General features: G+C 35.7%; 1 protein-coding gene across 2 annotated transcripts in view; it reads right to left on the bottom strand.

Moving 5' to 3' along the window:
• Positions 1 to 20539, bottom strand: part of LOC139135909 (sodium- and chloride-dependent GABA transporter 2-like) — a 65266-nt gene extending 44727 nt beyond the window's left edge. The window contains exon 1 of one of the 2 annotated variants that reach the window (XM_070703686.1): positions 20179 to 20539. In XM_070703686.1, coding sequence (XP_070559787.1) covers positions 20179 to 20392 — 214 coding nt within the window. In that variant the 5' untranslated portion in view covers positions 20393 to 20539. Of the gene's footprint in view, positions 1 to 9093; positions 9524 to 20178 lie in introns of those variants that run through there. The other variant, XM_070703685.1, reaches the window with a different exon arrangement.
• Positions 20540 to 23362: the final 2823 nt, after the last annotated feature.

The raw sequence follows: 23362 nt of genomic DNA, 5'->3' as shown, positions 1-23362 counted from the left end.
CGATATTTAAACGACAGATTTTCAAAGGTTTGTTTGTTTAGGAAATGCATGTATTGACCTAGAAGTTTGTCAATTAAAACTTTTATGAAAAAACCATGGTGCTATGTATAATAAAGTTCTTAACATCCATGTGTATGTTGGTTGTTTGTAATTTACACGTATAATGGACAAGGATTCGTCAGGGACAACATGCCTTTACACACTCAGTGTACTTGAAATGATTTATTACCTATCATTTTCTCAAAAGTAACTATACACTACAATAATACAGTTTGCAAACAGCCACATCAACTTTAGTAAGTACTGCAGATACACAAATGGTTCTATCTTTTCAGCCAAGATTTCTCTCTGTGATCTACAATGCCAGAAACTGTCCAAGTATTGCTTTTCATTAGCCAGTCATTGGAAGTGTTCGGATATTGTGAAGAGAATGATTGACCTCTTTCAGTGGGATGGATATTATGAGAGCAGACTTTATGAGTTCAGCGATTAGGGTCACCACTGCACGCTTGAATTCCGCTCCATGGCACAATCAGTCTATTGATAGTCACGGGGCAATTCTCTGACCTTGAGTGACCTTGTGAGGTCATAGCTGCAGTCATTCCTGTGCAAACATAGTGGGTTATTGACTTCTGGTTAAAAACAAACAAGTATGTTACAGACCATTACTACTCACACTACAATAGGAAGGCCGGTGTTTTTCAAATCCAATAAAATAACAGTGACTCAACCAAGGTTAAAAGCACCAATAAACTTTGCTACATGTCCTTATTGCAGTGTAATTCTGGCTGTTACGTGACAAGATAAAATCTGTCAAACACTGGCAGCAAAGTGTTCCACCGCACAGTGATAATGTTACAAAGAAAGTTTGTTTCAAATTTATCAATTTGTTTCATGTTGACTTTCCATGATACACTCATATTCTGATATAATAACACAATAAGAAATAGTATTTCATATAATGTCACACCAAGTAAAATTGCAGCTGGTCTTGTTTGCCAAAAACACCCAATAGACTTTAATTGTAAACAATCATTAGCAAAAAACCTTTCATATATCTAAATTTTGATCATTATTATTGTAAGTATAAATAAGTTAGACTATCCAATAGACATTAACATATTACTTTGGTTAGGCTACATGACCAGCTTAACTATCCTAGTCTGGAATCTGTCAGGTTTATTGCAAGCTCTGTAAAAAAGCCATACATATAAATATGACACATTCTGGACTAAAAATATCCGAATTGAGCAAGTGTCACCAAGCACGACAGTTTCTGGAGGAATTTTCAAATCACTAAAAGTCAAACAGCCTTAGAAAATGCAGTTTGTTCTGATGAAGAGTCAGTTTGAGATGTATACTGAAATGGTGGTAGTTCCGAAACAAGGGCATTTGTTACAAAAATAATCCTGACATATTATCCGCAAAGAGAATAAAACTTTAGCAGGGCTCATCACACTGTCTACATTTGATGATGCCTTGGGATGGCTATGATATTACACTGTAGCGATTAAACAAATGAAATTTAATACTTCTTCATAAAAGATAACATATGCAACATCTTGTGTTATTCACCTTCAAATAAAAACATATGAATTGAGGGCAATTCATATCAAAGTCCCTGCAAATCACTCAGATTGAATTACTCTGTTTCACTGCTATAAAATACAAAATTTCATGCATCGTGTGAAATCAAGTATATTGGATTTGACAATATGTACTACTTATAAATGTACTGTTTTGAAGCTTTCTGTTTAAATAGTTTACATGTAGTCCTATGATTGACATATTTGGACTTCCTGGAATAGAAAGTGTTTTATACATGTTGACTACATGTCACTACCATGAAATAATCATTTTGTGAAGTGATTAAAGATATGAAGTACCTGTGTACAAAACGTATTTGACAGTTTTTGAATCATTGTGGATTTTCTGGACATCTTCCATATCAACAAATCTGATACCTCAAAAAAGCACCAGCATTTATTTTTTTTTTTTTTGCAGAATGTTTCGTCACTGCATGCCTGTAATTTTTTCAACATACCATTTTCAACTATCATGGTACCATCTCTGCAGTCAGGCAGGTCAGTTCACAAAATCTACTGGCAGTGTTCTATTCAAAATACATGTATTTTATAGATGCTTAAAAAATATTGCATAGAGATTTTTTAAACCTGGAAGAGGAATCCAGGGCTGAGGATCAGAGCAGCTCAGGTGTTCTCTTCCAGTTTCAGATGGATATCTTCAATCCCTTTGATTCCATGAATGTGGAGTTGCTGTGTGCAAGATTGTAAGCCACTCCATCAATGTAAGCCACCAAAGACAAGCACACAATCTTTTATATAATTTCTCTTCCATCGCAAACAGAGAACTGCAGCAATTGCAAAGTGAACAGGAAGCAGTGTTTCCTCCAGGACCTGTGATTGCACCAATCCCCCTATCTAATCAAAATCCCTCTTCAAATAATCACAAACCCGCAACGTGCCCTTCTACCACAAGGCGGTTTGAGATAACGATTTACAAAAAGTGTTTATAGTAGCCTTCCACTTCTTGATTACTGTCTATGACGTAACATCATGAAGTTGATTCATTCTGTAGCCACAGTAGAGTGATACATTAAGGCAACTGTAACTAAAGGGTACTATTCTTCACAAAAGTTCATGTAATTGAATGTTATTTCTTTAAAGTTAAAATATCTGCAGACGGATAAGATAAAGCTGAAAGACTGTCTTTTATTGACATTTGATAACCTATGTTTGCAAATACCTTGAACAAAATCTTAATTTGGATAAAGTAAATTCGCATTATTAATTACAGTCCCCTTCAGTCAGAACCAAACCCCCCAAATTTTAAGGCAGAGGGAGCAACATTTCCCCCTTTGTGACAGAAAGCTGGAGAAAACAGTGGGAGTAAGACAGGAGTAGAAATTTAAAGCAATTTGAATCCTAGAATAGCCTAGAAATGCTGAATAAATTATGGTCATTATGATATCATTTACACCTACTTACTTAAATCTTGTAGCATAAACCTTCTGATGGGAGAGTATTGGCAGATGACTTCAGAAATAAATAAATGTACACACATAATACTGACACTGTACAACTTGATGGGAGAGTATTGGCAGATGACTTCTGAAATAATACTGACATTGTGCAACTTACAAACTTTTCACTCTATCATGATGGACATATGTTGTGTGAATATGAGCACCGGCAGAAAGCACTGGAAACTCCCAATGTTACAGACCGGGCATTATGTAAAACTTTTGGGAGCTATCTAAAAAAATCTTCTGATATTGCCCTGAATATATACTCAATCATCATGCTTTTACCAGGCTTTACTGGCAATTTTTTTATAATTTCAGAAAACAGACTGCCAAATCATGGTCTTCTTGACAGTACATGAGCAGCCGATACTTTTTTCCAGGATGAACTATCACATCTTTAAAGGGGTGGTCAAGCTTGTAAATATTTTCCAATACTAAAATTTCACATTTCTTTAGTTTGGATGATAGTATGTTTACCATTCTTTTCCCACGAATTTCCTTGCTTTTCTTGGCAGTTAAATTACAAGTGATCATGAATATCCTCTTTTCAAAAAGCAATATTTGTTGTGCATTTGTTACATATCTGATCACCCCTCCCCACCAAAGAAGCTATGGTTGACCCTTATGATATACTCTCTGATGTGTATTATTTCATCATCAAACTCAAGGAGAATTATTAGGCTTTCACTTCTTGAAGTGTGTGTACATAATTTGTACCCAAGCAATTTAGAAAGATTATGCAAATTAAATATAATGTTGAGATTCACTGTGAACATGCACAACTGTACATGAAATTTGAACGAGTTGTTAGTGTTTTTGAGCACTTGAGAAGGCATAAAAAATCTTTCTTTAATCTTTGAAGAATGGATTATAAATCATATTCCTGTTCAGTCTTTGGATACCAACTATCTTCAGCAGTAACCTACTGTAATAAATGTCTTTTTAGCTAACATCCCACTCTAGCTGATCTAACTAGCTTAGTCAATTTGCTAATATAAGATACTGTCCATTCAAACTTTTCCCTATATCTATGATAAATTAAGATGTCTTTTTTAGCTTACTTCAAAACCTGCCCATTATAATAAAAATCAAAGGCTGATTAAGTACACAGTCTATTTATAATAAGTGTTTGGCATTACTTATCATCGCAGGATTTGTTAAATTGTTCATTCCTTTAAAGCTAAACATTATTTTTCACCAATGCCCACAATCGAGATAGGATTTTTCCCACCATAGCAACATGATATATGACAGTGGCTAATTTTGAAACCTAAAACAACACCTCTCACCAACCCAACTCACTATATGAGATCAACACTGACAAGTAAAAGCCCCTGTCATTTTTCAGGTGCCCGGGCAAAATCAGGCTGCGTTTCCGCCCATCTATCATGGCTCACATTGATCAAAGCATTAGGCAAGTTAAATCAAAGCTTTATCCAAAATTTATCCAAGATATATCCTCCATGTAAATCGTTAAATCAATTTTGAGAATTAAGTTTTGAACAGAATGTCAAAAACATATTATACTCTGAAAAAATTCATCCATGAAATGACACGTCCAGCCATTATTTTGATTTCATTTTGTATTTGCTGACCGAGCAATCAATCAGTGTACTGAAAGTTCCACTTTCATCGACCGAACTAATAACAGTAATTACGCTTGGCATTTGATTTCAATCAGCGACAGTTTGGACTCAATAGGCTGTAGTTTAGGCACCATAATTATCACCATTAAAGTGAGGCAATTATGTAATTTGAATATTTTAACCTCGTTTCAAATGAGTGCACATAAAATATTCTGTGCAGTGCTCTTTTGGGAAAATCACTTTTGACAGAAAGATTACAATATCAGTGACATTACGTTGCTATGACACTTCAGTTAAAGACAGGTGCCAAAACGTCACTACAAAATGAATTACTTTTCTGTTTTCTATTCAATGGGACATTTATTTTTAATGTGTTTATTGGAGAGTGAAATTACCCTCTCATTATAGTGTCTGGTATTTCATCCAGTCTTTGATATAGCAAGCGAAGACTAATCTGCAATTTGTACTTTACAGCATATTTTCCACATATGTTTGATAATAAAATACAAACTTACTTCAACTAATCATTGTACTACCGGTAGGTTGTATATTTTGATTTATTTCCTCAAATATTGAAGTTAATACTTGCAAACTCATAGACAAGTGGTTATTTAGTTTACAAAACATTTGATTTAGTTTTTGTACTTCTTGTCTTTGAGAGTCTGCCACTTCAATGCATTTATAAACAACACATATAACCTAGGTTGGCCATTAGGTTAAGGGTTTTAGTACGTTATCATTAATTTTGTACTAAAACAGCAATTTACCATAATAACATTCCTGACTGACCTCGGTCAGCCTCACTGTTCTAGGTTTCAATAACAAGTTGCCTAAAGATACAAGTAACATCAAAATATTCCATGTTTTCTGACTTAGAAATGAGTTGAAATTTCTGACCTTTATGCAATTTATGTGTATGCTCTCCACAGTGTAAGTCATATTTTCCTTGTAGTATTTTTGAATTCTGTTGCATACCATGTCTGAAAATAATTTTTGCTAGGTTTCAACGGATTACTTAATTCATTCAATAACACTGACAGATATAAACCAGGAGTCTTTCCTTCACTATCACAAATAAAAAACATGTAAAGCTATTTACTATAAAAATGCCCCTGGCCACTAAGATGGTATACTGTGATTGTATTTTGGTTGCAACTACAATGTACTACCTTTGGCAAAAGCCACTGCAGCTGGGCCAGTGCTTACACCGAGCAACTTTAAACAAAATCAGTGATATAGAGCTCATTTTATTCAACATGTATTTCTGCCATTTTCAAGATGTTTAAAGATGTGAAAAGGAGAGAGTAGATATCAAAAACCAAGCCAGGGTAGTAGAACAATGATTAAAAATCTGAAACCAAAGGATTGTAAACAATGGAAATTTGCGCCATGCTAGCGTTAAACTTACAATGGCTATAATAACCATTTAACTTACTGCAGACAATCACAATGTATTCAGTGACAACTTCTATATGGCTAAAAATGTTTGATTAAAGTTCCAACAGGGCACCTAAAACAATTTTCTACAGCGCAGTTTTTAATATCTCAATGTTTTCGTGAAATTGTTTTTCTAAAGCTGAATTTTTCCAGTTTTTAAATTGCCTCAATTGTTTCTGAATTAGGACTCTATGCCAACAGAGCTGATCTGTTTTAGCACCGGTACACTGCTATTTTACCATAACTTAGTGTGAGCTCTCATCCGAACAATACGTTTGTTTGCTAGGCACACTGATGTTATAAACAATAATAAATATATTAAAACAAACAAGATACAAACAAACAAACAAACAAGATTAATAAACTTGAAAACGACAAAATAGTAGGCACTGTGTAAAAGTTACAAAAATTATCTGATCACGGAAGTAAATTATACACAGCAATCGCTTTGATTCAAGTCTCACAACAAAGATAGCTATTCTATTAAATTTAATATCCACTGTTATTGTATAATGTTGATGCTCACACTCTCCTACAAATTGGACAAGAATTCACAGACATATAAGCCTATGTCAGATCTGCCCCTAAGGTTTGGTCAGATTCAATAGCTTTACAGGGTTAACACTTGATTTGTGTTTGCTGATGAAATTACAATCGCTGTATTATAGCTGAAACTCACTGGAGCTCCTAGGTTAATTTAACCTATACATCAAGGCAACTGACACTGTCCTTTTAGATTTCTTCCGGGCTGTCACATTCTTGGTAGAAGATTTGAGTGTTGACATACAGTACGTGATCAACTCACTGCCCATTTCACCATGGTTTGGCCATAGACAGTAGGGGAGGCTTGCCCCTCTACTGTCTATGGTTTGGCCCTTATCCCACTGCTATCAAATGATGATTTTGGACCTATTTACAGGGAATTGGGGTGACCAGGTAAAGCTGATTCACAACTTGGAGCTTTTTCAGAAACATTCATGATCACAATATATAGTACACAAAGCAATCATAGCTTTAATTCCTCTGTCTCCCAAGTTGTATTTATTTCTATGGTTTGTCTACGGAGCCGGGAAGAAAGGATTATTAAGGCTTGAGAGAGTGTAACAATCAAAGCCGTGTTCCTAAATTATCATTAAGCTTCCTCAGATCTAAAGAAAAAACTTTGTACCCATATGGCTATGATATTCACATGATTAAATCTGAAAATTAAACATTTCTGCATTAATACTGCAAAATTTGTATGGAAACTGCATTATGGGGAACATATGGAATAATTATTATTCATTTTGTAATTGTAAAGTTTATTTTATTGAGACAGTCCTTCCAATAAGTTTGTATCATATTAATCACCTTGACAGCCTTAATAACAAACAAAAATTGCACTTTTATATTATCTACAACAACATAAGAGATGTAATTGGATAAACACACGAAAGACTCTTTCACATTTTCTCTTCGCTAAATGTTCAGTTTAAACTCAATCCAGTCAATCGGATGTTAACTTGACAAAGTCAAGTGACAGCAGATGATTGACATTCAATGTCCCGTCCAGATTTTTCTATTGCATTTTCTGTCTTTCATCACTAATTTGCACTTTTGAGAGTAAGTGCTGCAGGGTGTTGCGATCTGTGCAAATTAGTATCTTTTGTCTGAGCTTACAAAGCTATCTTAGACGTTCCCTCAAACAGTTAATACTTGTGGACTGCTATTGTTTACTTTCTTCAGGCTACAAACTAAACTTTATGTCCAACCGTCTTTCTGAACCAATGACCCAATACTGACCTTCCGTCACAGCCAATTTAACACATACAGCTTTCAGTGTTAGGTATAATATCTCATCAAAGCCAAGATTGCCTTCTAAGATAACCTGTCTTTAGGACACTTGCTTTAGATGCAATGTTCTGAATCAATTTGACAAACCCTTTGTCAATTCTATTGAGAGGTACTAGCTGTAATTATACATTACATCATAAACCCTCAAGAGTCTATGGTTACATGCACTAAAACACAAACCATAGATTTTATGATATATGATGATAATGTCAGTGCGGGTAATAAATGTTTAACTTGCCAGACAAAGGACAAAGGACAAATAATATTATCAAATGCAACCTGATAAGTTATATTTCATATTTAGAAAAAATGTACCAGGCATTTTCTTCATAACTATAAATTTTATAAAAATAATACCAAATGTAGACTCTTACATACAGGTCTCAATGGAGAAAGTGTACCTAGTTGAAGTCTTTTCACACAGAACAGAAAAGACCCTACTTAACGTGTCATATTTTTTACAACTATATTACAAAGGGGATGTTGGTGTTTGTATTTGTCAGGGTAAATTTCTATAACTGGAAGAAAATTTGCTGACCAAACACAGCATTATCAGTTAAAGTGTGAAGAATTCACCATATGGAAAAATGCAGATTTGGATTACAATGTTGTACATGGTAATTATTATTTTTTGAAAGAAAAATCTTGAAGTTCATTGCAACTTATTTTGTTCACATAAATCAAGAATTAAATTTATGCAAATAATATGTATGAAAACAAACCTCTCACTGCAAAATTATTGAAGTAAATCTGTTAATATTTTGTCACAACTTTCTCAATTTATCATCTTGATAATAAAAATGATTTTTGTTCATCAGGAATGTTTTCGATGGATTCAATATTACCACAAATAATACAATAGGGATGGTTGATTCTGCAACTTGAAGCTGTGGATCACCATAATATTGAAAATTAATATCTTTTTAAAAGTGAACTAAAACTTATCGTTCATCATTGTGACAAAAAAGAGAAGATAGATTCTGCTTGAAATGACAGTTACATTTATTCACTGTTGAGCACGTAGACCATGTGCAATTCACAGATACTTTGACCACTGACAAGGCTATAAACCATGCATTCATAGTTTGACCACCAACCAGACCATGTCTTCATGAATATTTTGACAACCAACCAGGCTAACCATGCATTCACAGATAGTTTGCAAACCACAAAAAATAATCATTTCATTACCTCCTCCATTCTTGTAGCACAGATACGGGAATCTCCAGACATTGCCGAGACCTACAGCAAATCCTACACAGGACAAAATGAACTCTGCTTTATTTTCCCAGTGTGGTCTTGAGAACTTATCCTCCTCCTCTGCTTGGAAAGCTTTATCCTGCTGGGAACTATCAGCTACTTCAGCGTCACTCTTCAAACCCTGTACTTTACCATCATCCCCGTCACCAACTCTTGATGACATCTTCCTGACAAACAAGATTTTCTGTTCGTCACACGTGCCTTGGTTGGAGTCCCAATCAATCACTAGTGTGAGGTTAGTAGTGTAACGGACAGCTCCAATGCAGAAAATGCAACAGTCGAAATCAACATACCCTCCTTCACTGCAAGAACCCCCTAACTGTTTATGAAAAAGTGAACCCAGATAACTGTCATATTCCATTGGACAATCCCACAACAACTTGAAATGACGTTGTCAAGGGTGTATCCATTCCACATTAGGGGTGGTAGCATGTTAAATTGGCATCGACATACCCTATTCAAGACTGCTGTAAAACTAATTGTACGACCTTCAACTTTTATTCTATTGTCATCAAACATTTCATTTTGATGTACATTAAAGATTTATCACATGTGATGAAAGCATTGAATACTTGCACTTCACTTTCAAATTCTCAATTAGAATGACTGTCACTTGTAAAAAACCATGCCATTGCAGAGCATTATTTTTTACAAAGTATACAAAAACTACACGTCTCCCCTGTCATATTGATGTAGTAAATTATCATACCCACATTTGAGTCATCACTCAATTATCACCTGTCTCCATGGTAACAACAAACCAAGGAAGAATACCCTATAGTGTAGTTGGTGATAATCCATGCACAGAGTTACTCTGCCGTGCATTCACTCAGGACTTAATTTACATTTGCTCATTGTGGAATCACCCAGGGACAGGTGTTTTCATTACTTCAAATAAATCATCATTAGTTTGCAAATACCAGTTGTTGACATTTTGACACTCAGGTGGCTTTCATAAAATAATTCACATCCTCCATAGAATTTCTCAGATTCAACTTCCGGAGTCAAAGGAGATAAAAAAAGTTCTTTCAATTGTCAAGGTTCACCAGGAAAGGGCACTACAGGTTAATTATAAAACAAAATCGCTATTCAAACTACCAATTCCAAAATTTACAAATATAATGGTCACTGAGGCAATTTTGAGTTTGATTGCTGACAATCATATATCTTTTTCCTGCAGTGGATATGGTGGCATTCAAACTGCTTTTTCAAGTATGTTTTTGTGTATACAACTGGGATAGTATATGTATCGTACCAATGTTCTCTGTGGATTTTAAGTGTCAGCATCAACCTTCAAAATTGTCCTAACAGAAACAGATGATCCAAAGAAGGCCACTTCATTCCATGATGATTTTATCAGCTATCAAAATTCTCAGCCAACAATAACAAACAAAGCATTATGCAATACAATCTGTAACCTGTGCCATTTGCTGGAATCTCTCAAAAATTAACCTCTTTATTATACTGACTAGAAACCACTGCACTACAAACCATCACAACCAGTGCTACTAAATGCAGTCTGTCACACAGAGTGAAAATGATTTTCCACATATACACAACAATAACAAACACCATTTCCTTACATAAACTAACACAGTTAAATGAAAAATGGGACAAGAACAAAACACAAACAGGAAATTTCTCCAAAGTCTGTGTTGGATTGTCTCTGTGAACATTTCAGGATACCAAAAGATTTTAAAAATACACATAATCAACGTATAAAATGTCAGGATATCCACTGTAAACTGGATACCTTTTTATTTCCCCTCATTATTTTTACAGTGTCATTGAAGTTTGAGAGCACCTTAATACCAAAACAGATCTGAGTTTGAGTAAATCTGTTCATCTTTCATGCACACAGACATCCTGAATGTAAACTTTCATAACATGAGCAGTATGCTGTACGTGTGTAAGGTGACTTTTGACCTTACTCGGGCACTCAACATCTTAAACCTGCGGTATATCTATGTGCCACAGCCAACTCAATGCAATAAACTGCTCCTATAAACTGTGGTTGCCTGGCAGCTCAGGAAGCAGGGCTAGCAAATATGTGCAACAAATTTCACTTTGCTGGTTTAATTGTTGTATTTTAATTGGAACAAAAAAATTTGGTGTCTTGCCCTTTGCATGTACATGTGAATATCACTTCATTACACACTGTCCAACAACTGTGTAAAGTTTCCAAATCAACGATAAATGTGAAACTCTTTGAGCTTTACGGATAGTGAGATATTACAATATAATGTAAATAATGCATCATGGTCCACATGTTTGGTAAGGGACTGTTCAGTTTTTATGGCGGGGGGTCCTTTTCATATTTATCTTTCATTCTCTATCTGTCTACACCACTACATTATGAGACAGGAAATGTAACAATACTAACAAAACTATTTCTTGTGATTCTCTTGCAGATTCTCTTCCTCCCGAGTGTTCTGAATATTTCATATTATTTAGCTTGTCTTCATAGCCTGCTCTTTCCATCATCACTTCCTGAACATACTAACACTGTGTGATCTACTGTTAGACTTTGAGTTTGTGCAGTTGTGCATTTCTTTCCCAACTTTCATTAGGTCACGAAAAGAAAAATATTTCAATAAAAACAACTTGGACTACTTTTGGTGAGAGTAAATAAAAAGAATATTGTATTGAAAAGTAAAGAAAAAATTGCTAGAATAGGCAAAGTGGGAAAAAAATAATTCCAAATGGAGAGGGAGAAAACAATAATGCTGCAATGTTAATCTTCCAAAGCCCCCCCCCCCTTCGTTTCAAATGGTTCACCCCTTACAAGATCAATGCACCTGATCTGAGATTTTAGAACACTGACCTTTTTAGTTTTGTTGGAAATTTTTATTGTTTTTTGTTTCATTGTTTTCATCACTTTGACATTAATTATGTTCAATATGCACTGAATCTGATACATGTACATTATAATTATGTGTAAGTTATTCATATACAGTAAATGCACGTTTTGATTTGCTGTGCATGGGCGTTTATAGTTTTGCTTTTTTTCCCCCACAGTAGTCTATTCATCCTCTCCAGTTTGATTTGGAATTTCCTTCAAACAGTTTTAAAAGACATTTGTAGTACAGATGTACACTCTTTGAAAGAGTGGGCTGGGATGGTTTTTGTTCTGGATGTCAAACACAGGTACCTGCAGGTAGGAACTGCAGCTCCAACAATGTGCATGTATCAATGTACATGTGTATTGTCCATATGTGATATCTCCTGCCACCTTGGCAATAAAGGTCAATTGAAGGTATGAGATCTCACTTTAAGTGCCATAAATACTTTCACAGACAAGAAATTGGCCCTATACTTATGCTTTGCCATGGCCCTCAAGGCCCTTGAGCACCGGTTACATTCATTCAAACCTTGGAAAAACTTTCTCGTTCATGTAAACAAGAACTGTTAATTTTCATATGCAAGGAGTAAGGTAAAAAGTGATGTGAAGCAAGTTTCAGCAAGTCTATCACAGACAATGCACATGAACAACTTTAATCAAAGAGAAAATTTCACAAAAAACTTTCAACAAGTTTTTCTTTTTAAAGGTAATATAACTTGAAAAACTGAACAAACTTAAAAAGAATGGGATGGTAATTAGAAATTAAGTAACTTTTTCAATCTTATTTTGACATCATCCTTTTTTCCAAATCTGTGTTCATTGATCAATGCTTTAAAAAGTAAAGCTCAGACTGTTAAAAATCACTGATTAGAATTAATATACACATTGCGTAATAGTGATGTATAAAGTAATACATTCAATTTTATGTTTATTGTTATATAAAATTTGACCTGATTTGAATGAAAGTTTTGACAGAATGAGCAAGCACTTCCAGAGGCATTCAGAGCATGTCTGTCTTCTGATAGTGCTATGTGTGGAATGCTACTGTAGCCTTATAGCCATGGTATCACAAATTAAGACAGCTAAGGAGGCTTTTCCCTTGATCTTGAGAAGCGATTCAACATTCCAGCCACAGATCTAGAGTCTTGTAGCTATCAAAAATCAGGCCTTAGGCTATCAAATGACCCACTTCATTCCAAGTTTTGAGACTAGAATCAATTACAGTGAGAGATGATCCCATACTACTAGTATACATGACTGGTTGCTGTGCAAGTCTAAAACTGCTCAGTGTAGCTTCCAGTATACTGAAACTATACGGAGAGGTTCTGGACAAATGCTGGACCCCTTCTTGATTTAGTATAACAGGAAAAAGTGTGAAAAGGCCCAAGAGCTGTCACTTTAGGAATTACTTTCATGAATTTCCCATTGATTTTATTTAAATTAGTCCTTCTAAATTTACTTAGAGGAGGAAGTGCACAGAAACCACTGAATGGGACTTCATGTGAAAGTTCAAGTACAAGATATCAAGTACTACAACATTCAAATAAGGCTGTAGCTTCCATGTGATCATGCAGAAGACAGTGGGAATTGTGCATGTGCCAATTGCAACCTTCAGTTCACAGACACAACATGTCATCCACACAGACACATTGCAAGTGAATGTCTCCCTCTGTGATGATTGCATTCTGCTGTTTCTGTACTAAAAAAAAATTAAAATGGTGGAAAATTTGAAAGGAACTGAAAACAGTTTAATTTCTTTCCTGGTCTGTCATAAATGTATGTTAAGTTGAAAGGCATTAATTGGCATAATTAAAAGAATATTTGCAAAAATTTGACAGTGTTTTGAGCTCAACAAGTTTCAGAGAGTTGACGCTATATGCATCTTTATAATCAACCCTTGGTCTAAATATCACAAAAACTAAGGCAGCGTTTAGGTGATAAATTTTGATATTTTTCCTAGAAGAATATGCTTTTTCATTAAAAACTGCTGTAACATTTCAAAAGAAACAGTTGTCAAACTTAACCCAGCAGTTACAACAATACAAGCTAAAAACATTACCCAAATCTTAACCATTTTCCGTACTAACCCATTTACTAATAATACAAAGAAACTGTGTCTATATACTTGTCGTCAAAGGTAGTTCTAACGTGCTTATTTTTTCAAAGCTATATGTATTAAAAGTGTTATATGCATCCCAAAGACTAGTCTGCGGGTAGACATCTACCTGTAATTGGGACACTCTAAGGTAAGTATGAAACAGGTCCAACAAAAACACCATGGACAATTGCCAATGGTATCTTCAAAAGACATGTCCATTATACTGGGGTGTGTACGTGCACAACTGCTGACCTATGATGAGGAGGGTCAATCAGCCTCCGAAAAAGATAAACATTTCCAAACTGGGTAGTATTAAAAGGGAGACAGAACAACTTCTTTTTGTGTCAATTCTATATATTAACATGAAAATTGAAGCTAGATGCCATTATAGCAATTAAGATAAGTGGCAATCAGTGTTTGTGGAAATGGAGGGCGTTGTTTCTACACCAATGAGTTCTCTTCTTAAAGCATTAAGGGAACAAAGTCACTCTCTTTAGAGCCTTATTTCATGAATTTTGCTCAATTTTAGAAGTTGTTTGTGTCATTTGACTACTTGAAACATAGTGAAATACCGGTCAACTGTCTTCTCTGCTTGCAACCAGACAAGATTATAAACATTCAGTGAAACATTTTATGGTCTCAGCTAGCCATAAATTAAGAATTCTCGCCATCCATGATAGCTATACACACTATTCCAGAAAGTTTTGACTTCATGTATGCTTCAGTAATGAGATAATGATTGGTGGTGACTTTCACATAAAGAAGGACAACATTGTGGCAATATTTATTTTGTCACAGAAACCAAATTAGAATAGAGGCAGTTAACTTTGTCTGGTAGTCATACCAGGTAAACAAAAATTATTGTATTCAACGACAAGAGTGTTTTTAGACTGTTTTGAAGTTGTCCTTCAAAATTATATTTGTACACTTAGTGATTTTATGCAAGTGCTCCATGTATTCTTTATATCACACTCACCAAAAAAGTATCCCGTAAGGCAGAATGTGCCTTGGGGGACAGATATTCAGACTCTCAAACTTTTTCAATTCTTTTCTGATATACCACTTGTGGAGGTTCATTTTAAAGCTCTTGCTGTAAGTAAACTTTTGACAATCTTAGTTTTACGAAAATCGAAAAGTTAATTTTTGCTCCATAGAGTAAACACAGATATGGTGGCCATTTTAAATTTCCATGACTATCGGTAAATTTTGGATAATTTGTTTCTTTAGTACCAAGTACAAAATTTGCATGGTTACCCCCTATTTTCAGTCTTGATTTTGAAAGAGAATGGTTGAAATATACCTTTAGGGAAAGTTTGAGCAAAAGTTTAAGATTTTCACTTTGGAGACGCATATTACTTTAAAGCAAGACTTACCTACAAATGAACTTTAACTGTTGAAACTATAAATCTGAAAGACATTTTATTTCCCAATCTTGATATCGAATGATAGATATCAAACAACAACAATGAAAATAAAATGACAACAAAAACATATGTCATGTTATTCAATAAAGTTCCTGATATCAAACAATTAAAAGAAAACCTGCTGACACACATGTAGATGGTTTTATTTATTTTGCTTAATATTTCGATACTCCTACCTAAAATAGAAAAGTATCCTCACATCCAATATTCCATATCAAACACACTCTACATTTACTAAATCACGCTGAAAGACTGGCCGTCTAAGCAGAGTTTTCAGTGAATACTACAGTTATTGTGTCTCACTTAAAAACATTATGGACCTCATGTGTTGGTACTACCGGTACCTAACCAGACACAACCCATGACTTCTTTGTGCGCAGCTTTTCTGTCACATACAGACATAGTTTGGCTATATCATATCAAATAGCATATCAATGCGAGAATACATCAGGTATTCAAACTCTGGCAGTTGTTATTTGTACAACTTACAGGAATGAAAGTTACATGTAAGGGAGCTGTCATTGTTTACAGCCTGGGGGTTCAACCTTCCAGGGGGGGGGGGGGGGGTAGTATATCAAAATAATATCAAAGTTACAGCTACTGGCCCACTGATAAGTCGTTGTGCCAACCCTATGTCAAGCTTATAGGCATCTATCAACCATGCAGTGATGATGTAAAAGTGTGTTTGTATTGAATCTACAGACCTCCATGCTGGCTATTGTAAGATTGTCTGAGGGGTTATCCCTCAATCTCCTCTTTGCTGCTGAAGGAATTGAGTAAGTACACCCCTGCTGATCCATCTACAGTGCCAGGTTCCAAACTGAAGGTTATCGTGTTGTTGTGTTTAAATCCTGTATTGTTCCTTCAGTTGCTTTAATGAGCATGATGTCTTGAATTTAATCCGGCATATTCAAGTTCTGAAAATTAAGCAGTGGGCCCCTGGAGATAGATGTACCATAGACAACACAGCATGAGAGATAATCATTAAGAACATCATAAAATCCTGAGAAAAAACACTTTTTCTTGTGGGTCTGTGCCAATATGTGCAAACATATGTTTTTCCAGTAGGGCTTAATATGTTAAGTCATTGTCCATCCAGCAACTGACTCAGAAAGTGACATAGCTGCACAATGAAACATGCACAGTGTGAACAATATCATTTGACACCACTAGTAAAAGTAAAAAACTCTCAGTGTGTTAAAAACTTGGTCATGAAGACAGACTATTTTTAGCCTGGGCTAATGAGTCTGTTCACTGTCTGTTCTCATATTTGGCTTAATTGGCACTGCATAGAATCCATAGTTTAACATACATGAAACTATATTTGCAATACCGGTAAAAGTGGACAGCACTCAAATAATCAAATACTAATTTGAAGAGTCATCTGATTGAATGAACAGAGGATGAACGGTTCAACCTCATAAAATAAAGAGATTTATTATACATCTACCATCAAGAACAATAGAATTTTGCATTCATTAAAAAAGCCATATGGAACGCCCGTTCCATATGGTTTCAAGGCACCCCATCCCCTGTCTCTGTATCTGTGCGTTCACTGTTGAACACTTTCAAGGGACACATTGGACGAGTGCCAGAACATGTCACGCGCGCACTCTATACGTACGTGTATAGTGCACAGACACTATCCAGAACTTGCAGAAGCATATCCGAGATAGCATTCCACACTTGCTATAAATCTAAAGAAACATTGTTGACATAGCATGAAAACGGTCATTAGTCTGACAATATGATGCCCCAGTCACGAAAGTAAGATGTATAATAATAAGGTTATCACAAAAATATCCTTTGCGGTATATTCGTAATAACCTCATATTGATATAATCACAAAGTAAATAAGTATTTTTTTATACCTACTTGACTAAAATATGGTGACTTTCTTTTATACATGTTCGATGTCTTCTTACATCTCAGTGATTGTACAAATCATATCATATCATCATAAGGAGTAATTTCTTATCATTATATCAGCGTCAACCTATTTGTCCCAGTAATTGATAATTCATTTGTACAGTTAGTACAAAGCAATGATACATATTTACTATAGTCACAATATTGCTGCACCTCAATCATATGATACACTTACAGGGCCAGTAATGCTAACTTTTGGATGATTTTTTAATTATTTTTATTTTGTATATCAATTGCAACTTCTACCCCCCAAAGAATGTTGAAACATCCACTATTTAGCTTGTCAGCTTAGTGTCTATGTGTGTAAAATGCGCTGTTATTGTTTACGTTTGAATTCTAGTCCAGACCAGAAGTCACTTTTCAACAATAACAATGCAGTTTACACATACAGGCTGAGTTGACAGGCTGGATACTGTGTATATCAACATTCCTTGGGGAATAGAACAAGGAATAATGGTTCCCATTAAAAACAAAACTGGTAAAACAATTATCAAAAGTTAGCATTACTGGGCCTTCAATCATGGTCACTCTTTGTGGAGTGACCGTGAATTAATGAAAGAGTACCTGCCATATTTGCGGACTCAATTCCAAGACAAGTAACACAAATCATTGATATTAAACTTTTAAAAATGAACCAAAAAGTGTTTAACAATATTATAGAATGCAATGATCTATTTCCCTATGTCTTCTGCTTCTTCTTTCTGGTTTTAATCTATTGTATATACAGTGCATTTGTATAATAATAAACAGAAAAGGTGTTTCAGAAAATAAATAAACTTAAAACTTTCAATAAAATCCATATCTGTTTCTAAAATCGTTTCAAACTTTCACTTTAGGTGAGTCACAACCAAAGAAAAATTGATTGACTAATTTCAATTGTGAGTTTGTATGCTCTGCCACAACACTATCATGATTGCCATGCCGACATTGTCTCATCTATGGGCCACTGAAGTACTTCCGATCAATCGACTGGGTCAGCCTGTTGATATACTGGTAACATATTGAACTCATATGAAGCAAAATTGAGGATTTTTACCCCAAATATGTACCCCTTCATAGCTAAATTACTAAACTTTAGATTATATTGGAGCCACTACAGTGAGTTTACAAAATATAATTCATGTATTGAATTTTTATAACTTGGACAATGTGTTTTCATCAAGGATGGTAAGATTTTACAAAATTAAAAAGGTCTCTCCAGTCACAGTAAGTGAAATTTCCCATGGTTATATACCGATGCTATCATGAACTGTGATGAAGAGACAATTACAATCTTTAAAAGCATAGTCACTCAACAAAGTGGAGTGACTGTAATCTAAGTTACTGTATAGCTGTAGTCCACTAGGTATATACCTGAGATTTTTACAAATCAAACTCTAAAAACGATTGAGATTAAAAATTATTGAACAGAAATATTCTAAAATATGAAAGCACTGTATTGATAGCACAGTAGAATGAGTTAAAAATACCAAATTTTGCTGCCAATTACACCTCTAGATGGAGATACTGTTTGATACTGGGCAGGAAAACCCATCCACACTTTGAAAAAAGACACAGAAACAGATGAATTTTATACATCTGCCCCACTGCAAGCGGTACAGAATATTGAATAGATGATCAAACTTTGGCTTTTTCATAATTTCAGATAGCCAACAAGGTATAAATTCTTGATGAGTGAATACCTGATCGACACATATGCGACACAGTACAACTTTTTCAACAACCACCTTGCATTGCCTTGTGTACAACTTTTGACAGGTACAATTTACAAAGGTTGTGACAATATTGAAGCAAACAAGGTCATTCATACAAGACACTTCATGTGACCTTAGAGAGCCATGCACCAACAGTATTGTGTTTCAAGTCGGTCACTCAAGTCACGCAACCCAACAGGGGACAACAAACCTTGACATGTTTCTAGACATGTCGGCAGTAGGGTTACACAGCAGTGCTGCGTCCCCTCAACATGTATTTTCATTTTCATGACCATCTCGACTCTTGGTAAAAACTTAAAGACACGATCGAACTGGATTAACTTGAAATTTGCCTTTCTTACAAAACTTGTCGTGAGCAGCTGCGTTTCAAGTTGAGTCGTATGCTAAAAAACTGTAAGGAACAGGAAAAATCGTTTTCAATTTTGGCAATGATGCCAATTGCCATCAAGCATCACAGACAGTGGGTGGAGGGACTGTGATTGTACTGTGAAAACGATGATGATACTATCGATAATGTTGTGTAGCGAGACAAGTATTATTGAATTCTAACTGTCAAACTGGCAAGCGGTTTTACATCTTCTACAGTAATTTCGACATGGGAGAGCGGAAAACAAACAATGGTAGATCGATATCCCTAGAGTCAAGAGACAGTGTAAATAAATACCTGAGATCTATCATCGGATAAGAATTTCAGAGCTACATGTATGGTCCCGTGAACTAATGAATTTCAACTCTTTTACAGGGTGTAAGATTGGAACTTAACATTTGAGTGTATCTGAATTATCTGAATATTAGCCAAAATTTCAACAGGGTCAGTAGTCTGTCACAATACCAGTATAAAAGACAAGACACACAGCATAACAACATTGCTGAATGTCATTTTCACACAGCGGGCGTAATATTTCCCTTTCTCGGTTGATATCACTTTTGATGTTGATTTCCCGCGCTTCACTCATATTGTCGTGACAGCAAGACTGTATCAAGTATGATGTCCATAATGCCCCTTACCTCCTCCGTTCTTGTAGCACAGGTAAGGAAATCGCCACACATTTCCAAGCCCGACGGCAAAGCCAACACAAGACAGAAGGAATTCCGCCTTGTTATCCCATTGGGGTCGCTCCTTAGAAAAGTCGTCTTCTTGTTCAACGACCACTCTGTCGGCGTCACCGCTACCGTCTTCCTTGTAGTGCAGGTGGACGTCGTTGGTGGACTTCTCCCCCATGATTTTGTTAAAAAAGACAAGCTTTAACGCGGTCAGAAGGCTGCTGGATCCAACAGTTCCTTATTAAACCGCTTGAGAGTCCCGACCTTGTCTGTACACAAGTATTGAACAGACACAGTCACCTTTATTTAGATATGTGATTTGAATGAAAGTTTGAAAGTTAGACTACTCCACTCAGATGTAGGGTAAATCAAAATTCGTCCATACCCGGGGAACAAAGGGATTCATTATCTTCGAAATATCAAACAAAACAAATGGCTGGTTTTTGTAAAATTTAGTTCAAAAACAAATGTATACCCTTGTTTGGTCTCATTGCAACGGCTTTCAAATGTGCGATATTGCTACGACATTGTAGAATAATAGAATCGTCCAAAACTTTTCGTTGACTACGTACGTAAGAACATGGAGGTACATTACTGAGGTACATGGTCAGATAGAATTAACCTACACCGCCGACAACGACCGGCCACAGTGTGCAGATTTCAAAGCCAACACATTTGTAGGTTTGAAGGTTTCGCCTTTTATTGAAACCACCACGTTAATAATAAAGAAAGAAATAATACCTCTTCGGAGACTTCCATCTCTGATAAACATTCGCATTTCGTCGTTATAGCCTTGTGAGGAAGGGAGGGATATTTTGGCTACTGACTGAGTGTGTAGTTTGTATTTGTGCATTAACAAGTCAACCGCAAAGAGTTCGTTGCGAAGAAACTGAAAAATAAAACCTTGGGTACTAGTTTGTGTCTCTGATCATATGCTCATGGATTGCTCGAAGCGAAACATCAAAATTCACGTCACAAAAAACGAAAGAGACCTGTCGAAAGATTAGTTTTATTTCAAATCGATATATTAAGCTGATGCTACACCTACATTATGACCCACTCAACAAGGTTTGCAAAGATAGGTCTAAAGATGTGCTTGAACATGTCACAAGGGGATCTTTAGTAAAATGAACTAAAAACCTTTAGTACCCGGACTAACAATAACGCAGCCTCCCTTGCAATGGAGGCACAGACCTCGTTGAGATTTGGTAGTAAATACCTAACTGTTGAGACGTATAGAACACACGGTTCGTCTTTTTTCAAACTTTCTTCAGAAGGACGAACAAATACAAAATGTCTGTTGCAACAAGTTACTTGGATAACTTGCAGGAATGATGTATGAAGGTTATGACGCTTTTAATATGGCAGTCATCCAACCGTAACGTACTTCATGTATTTAGTATGATATAATTGGGCATATCACATGGCATATTAAACAGTTAAAGTAGTAAGCGTATGAATCCCCGACAGATGATCACAGATTTGTTCAAATATCAATGTCTACTGCGACTAAAATGTTTCACGACTTTTACATGTACGCTGTGGGCCTACCACTGATTCGATATTCCAAGCTTTACTTAGGCCGCTTTTTCTATATAACCTATCAAAGTTGAAGACGCAGAATTAAATTAAATGTATTTAGCAATATCAGTTTTACTTTATCGACATGTTGTCCTAGGCTACTAAATATTACCGCTCTGGCATACTGGAAAGCATTGTTTACAAATCATGAAGGAATGTGTACGAAATGTGAGCAAAATGATCAAGAAAATTAATGTATAGGCGCGCATTGAAAAATTAGCACCAAATTGGTTAATTCGATTGAAATTATCATAATATGTTACAGGAATAATCCAACGATATCTATTTGAAATAGGAAATTAATACTGCTGAAAGTCTACATTTGTCGTCCAACCAGACTCCAAGTCAACCAGACTCCAAGTCAACCCCAAGATCAACAAGCACGTATAGTCCGACATGGTTATCCCTCAGAATCGACATCGAGAAGGAGATGTTCGAACAAGTAGAATTGCAAAACATTGAATGATAGAATTATGAAAACGAAATCTATCAAGATGGTTGCAGGAGGCAAATGACATAAAGTTTCGAAGTCTGTAATTGCCTTTAGAGAAACTTCATCGTTAGACTGTCGATCACTCTCTAGCTCTCTGTTGCGTAGCAAAACACTCAGTGTATCTCTTTTTCACTGCTTGAATACGGGGTCCTAAATTTGTCGATTTGAAAGATTACCCGAGTCATGGACATTATCTTTGGATGTTTGGCACGCATTATGATGATGGTGATAATGATCATTTGCACAGCAGTGCTGTATGATCTAAGTTTACATTTAATGTCACCGTTACAAAGTCTGTGTAACTTATCTTTCTAAAATGGTCGGTATATTCCTTGAAAAGTTGTGCTTCATATATTACAGTAGAACTCCACATGGGTACATGTGCATAATATATTCCGGGAACACAACCCACTACATTATCCATTATGCAAAGCAATGCGAGAACTAAGGAGGAAACTATCTCTTGTACATGTATTTGGTATTCTGTAGGGATTTGAAGACTGCCGTTTATGCGAAGTCGATGTACTCAAAGTTGCCCTATCATCACACATTTGAATTCTGACCTTTATTTCTTCAAATAATGTCGCCAGTAAAATCGTACCGGCCGATTTGAAAGTGAACTTCATCCAGCTTCGACTTTGTAACTGACAACCCAGAAAATATAAATTGTACAGTGTAAGAACAAGGTCATTTTCCAGCTTCACCTAAATCTACGAATCTACGAGAAATTGTTTTATATGCATGTGTCCAGAACGTCACCGTAGAGAAACAGGCCCCGTGCATCTTTCCCTGTTCCGGTTCTGTAAGTTGCTGTTCTGTCACTTCTACCGCGACAGAAAGGCTTAAGAACAGCAAAGACACAGTAAAAGTAAAGACGGAGCCTGTATCTATACAACTGATTGACGTCGCATATACGTGAAAACTATTTTCATCTGCTGAACACACTTCACTTTGGACTGTGGCGTCAATAATTATTTCGGACACCTTCCGTTGCCTGGATCCATCCCTCAACAGAACTGAATTCATCTCTTCAACAATTTCGTCCTTCTTTCGTATGCATTGATAGTTAACTAA

This window comes from Ptychodera flava, chromosome 6 (genome assembly GCF_041260155.1).
Source record: "Ptychodera flava strain L36383 chromosome 6, AS_Pfla_20210202, whole genome shotgun sequence".
Classification (NCBI taxonomy): Eukaryota; Metazoa; Hemichordata; class Enteropneusta; family Ptychoderidae; genus Ptychodera; species Ptychodera flava.
This window is presented reverse-complemented; position numbering and strand designations above follow the sequence as displayed.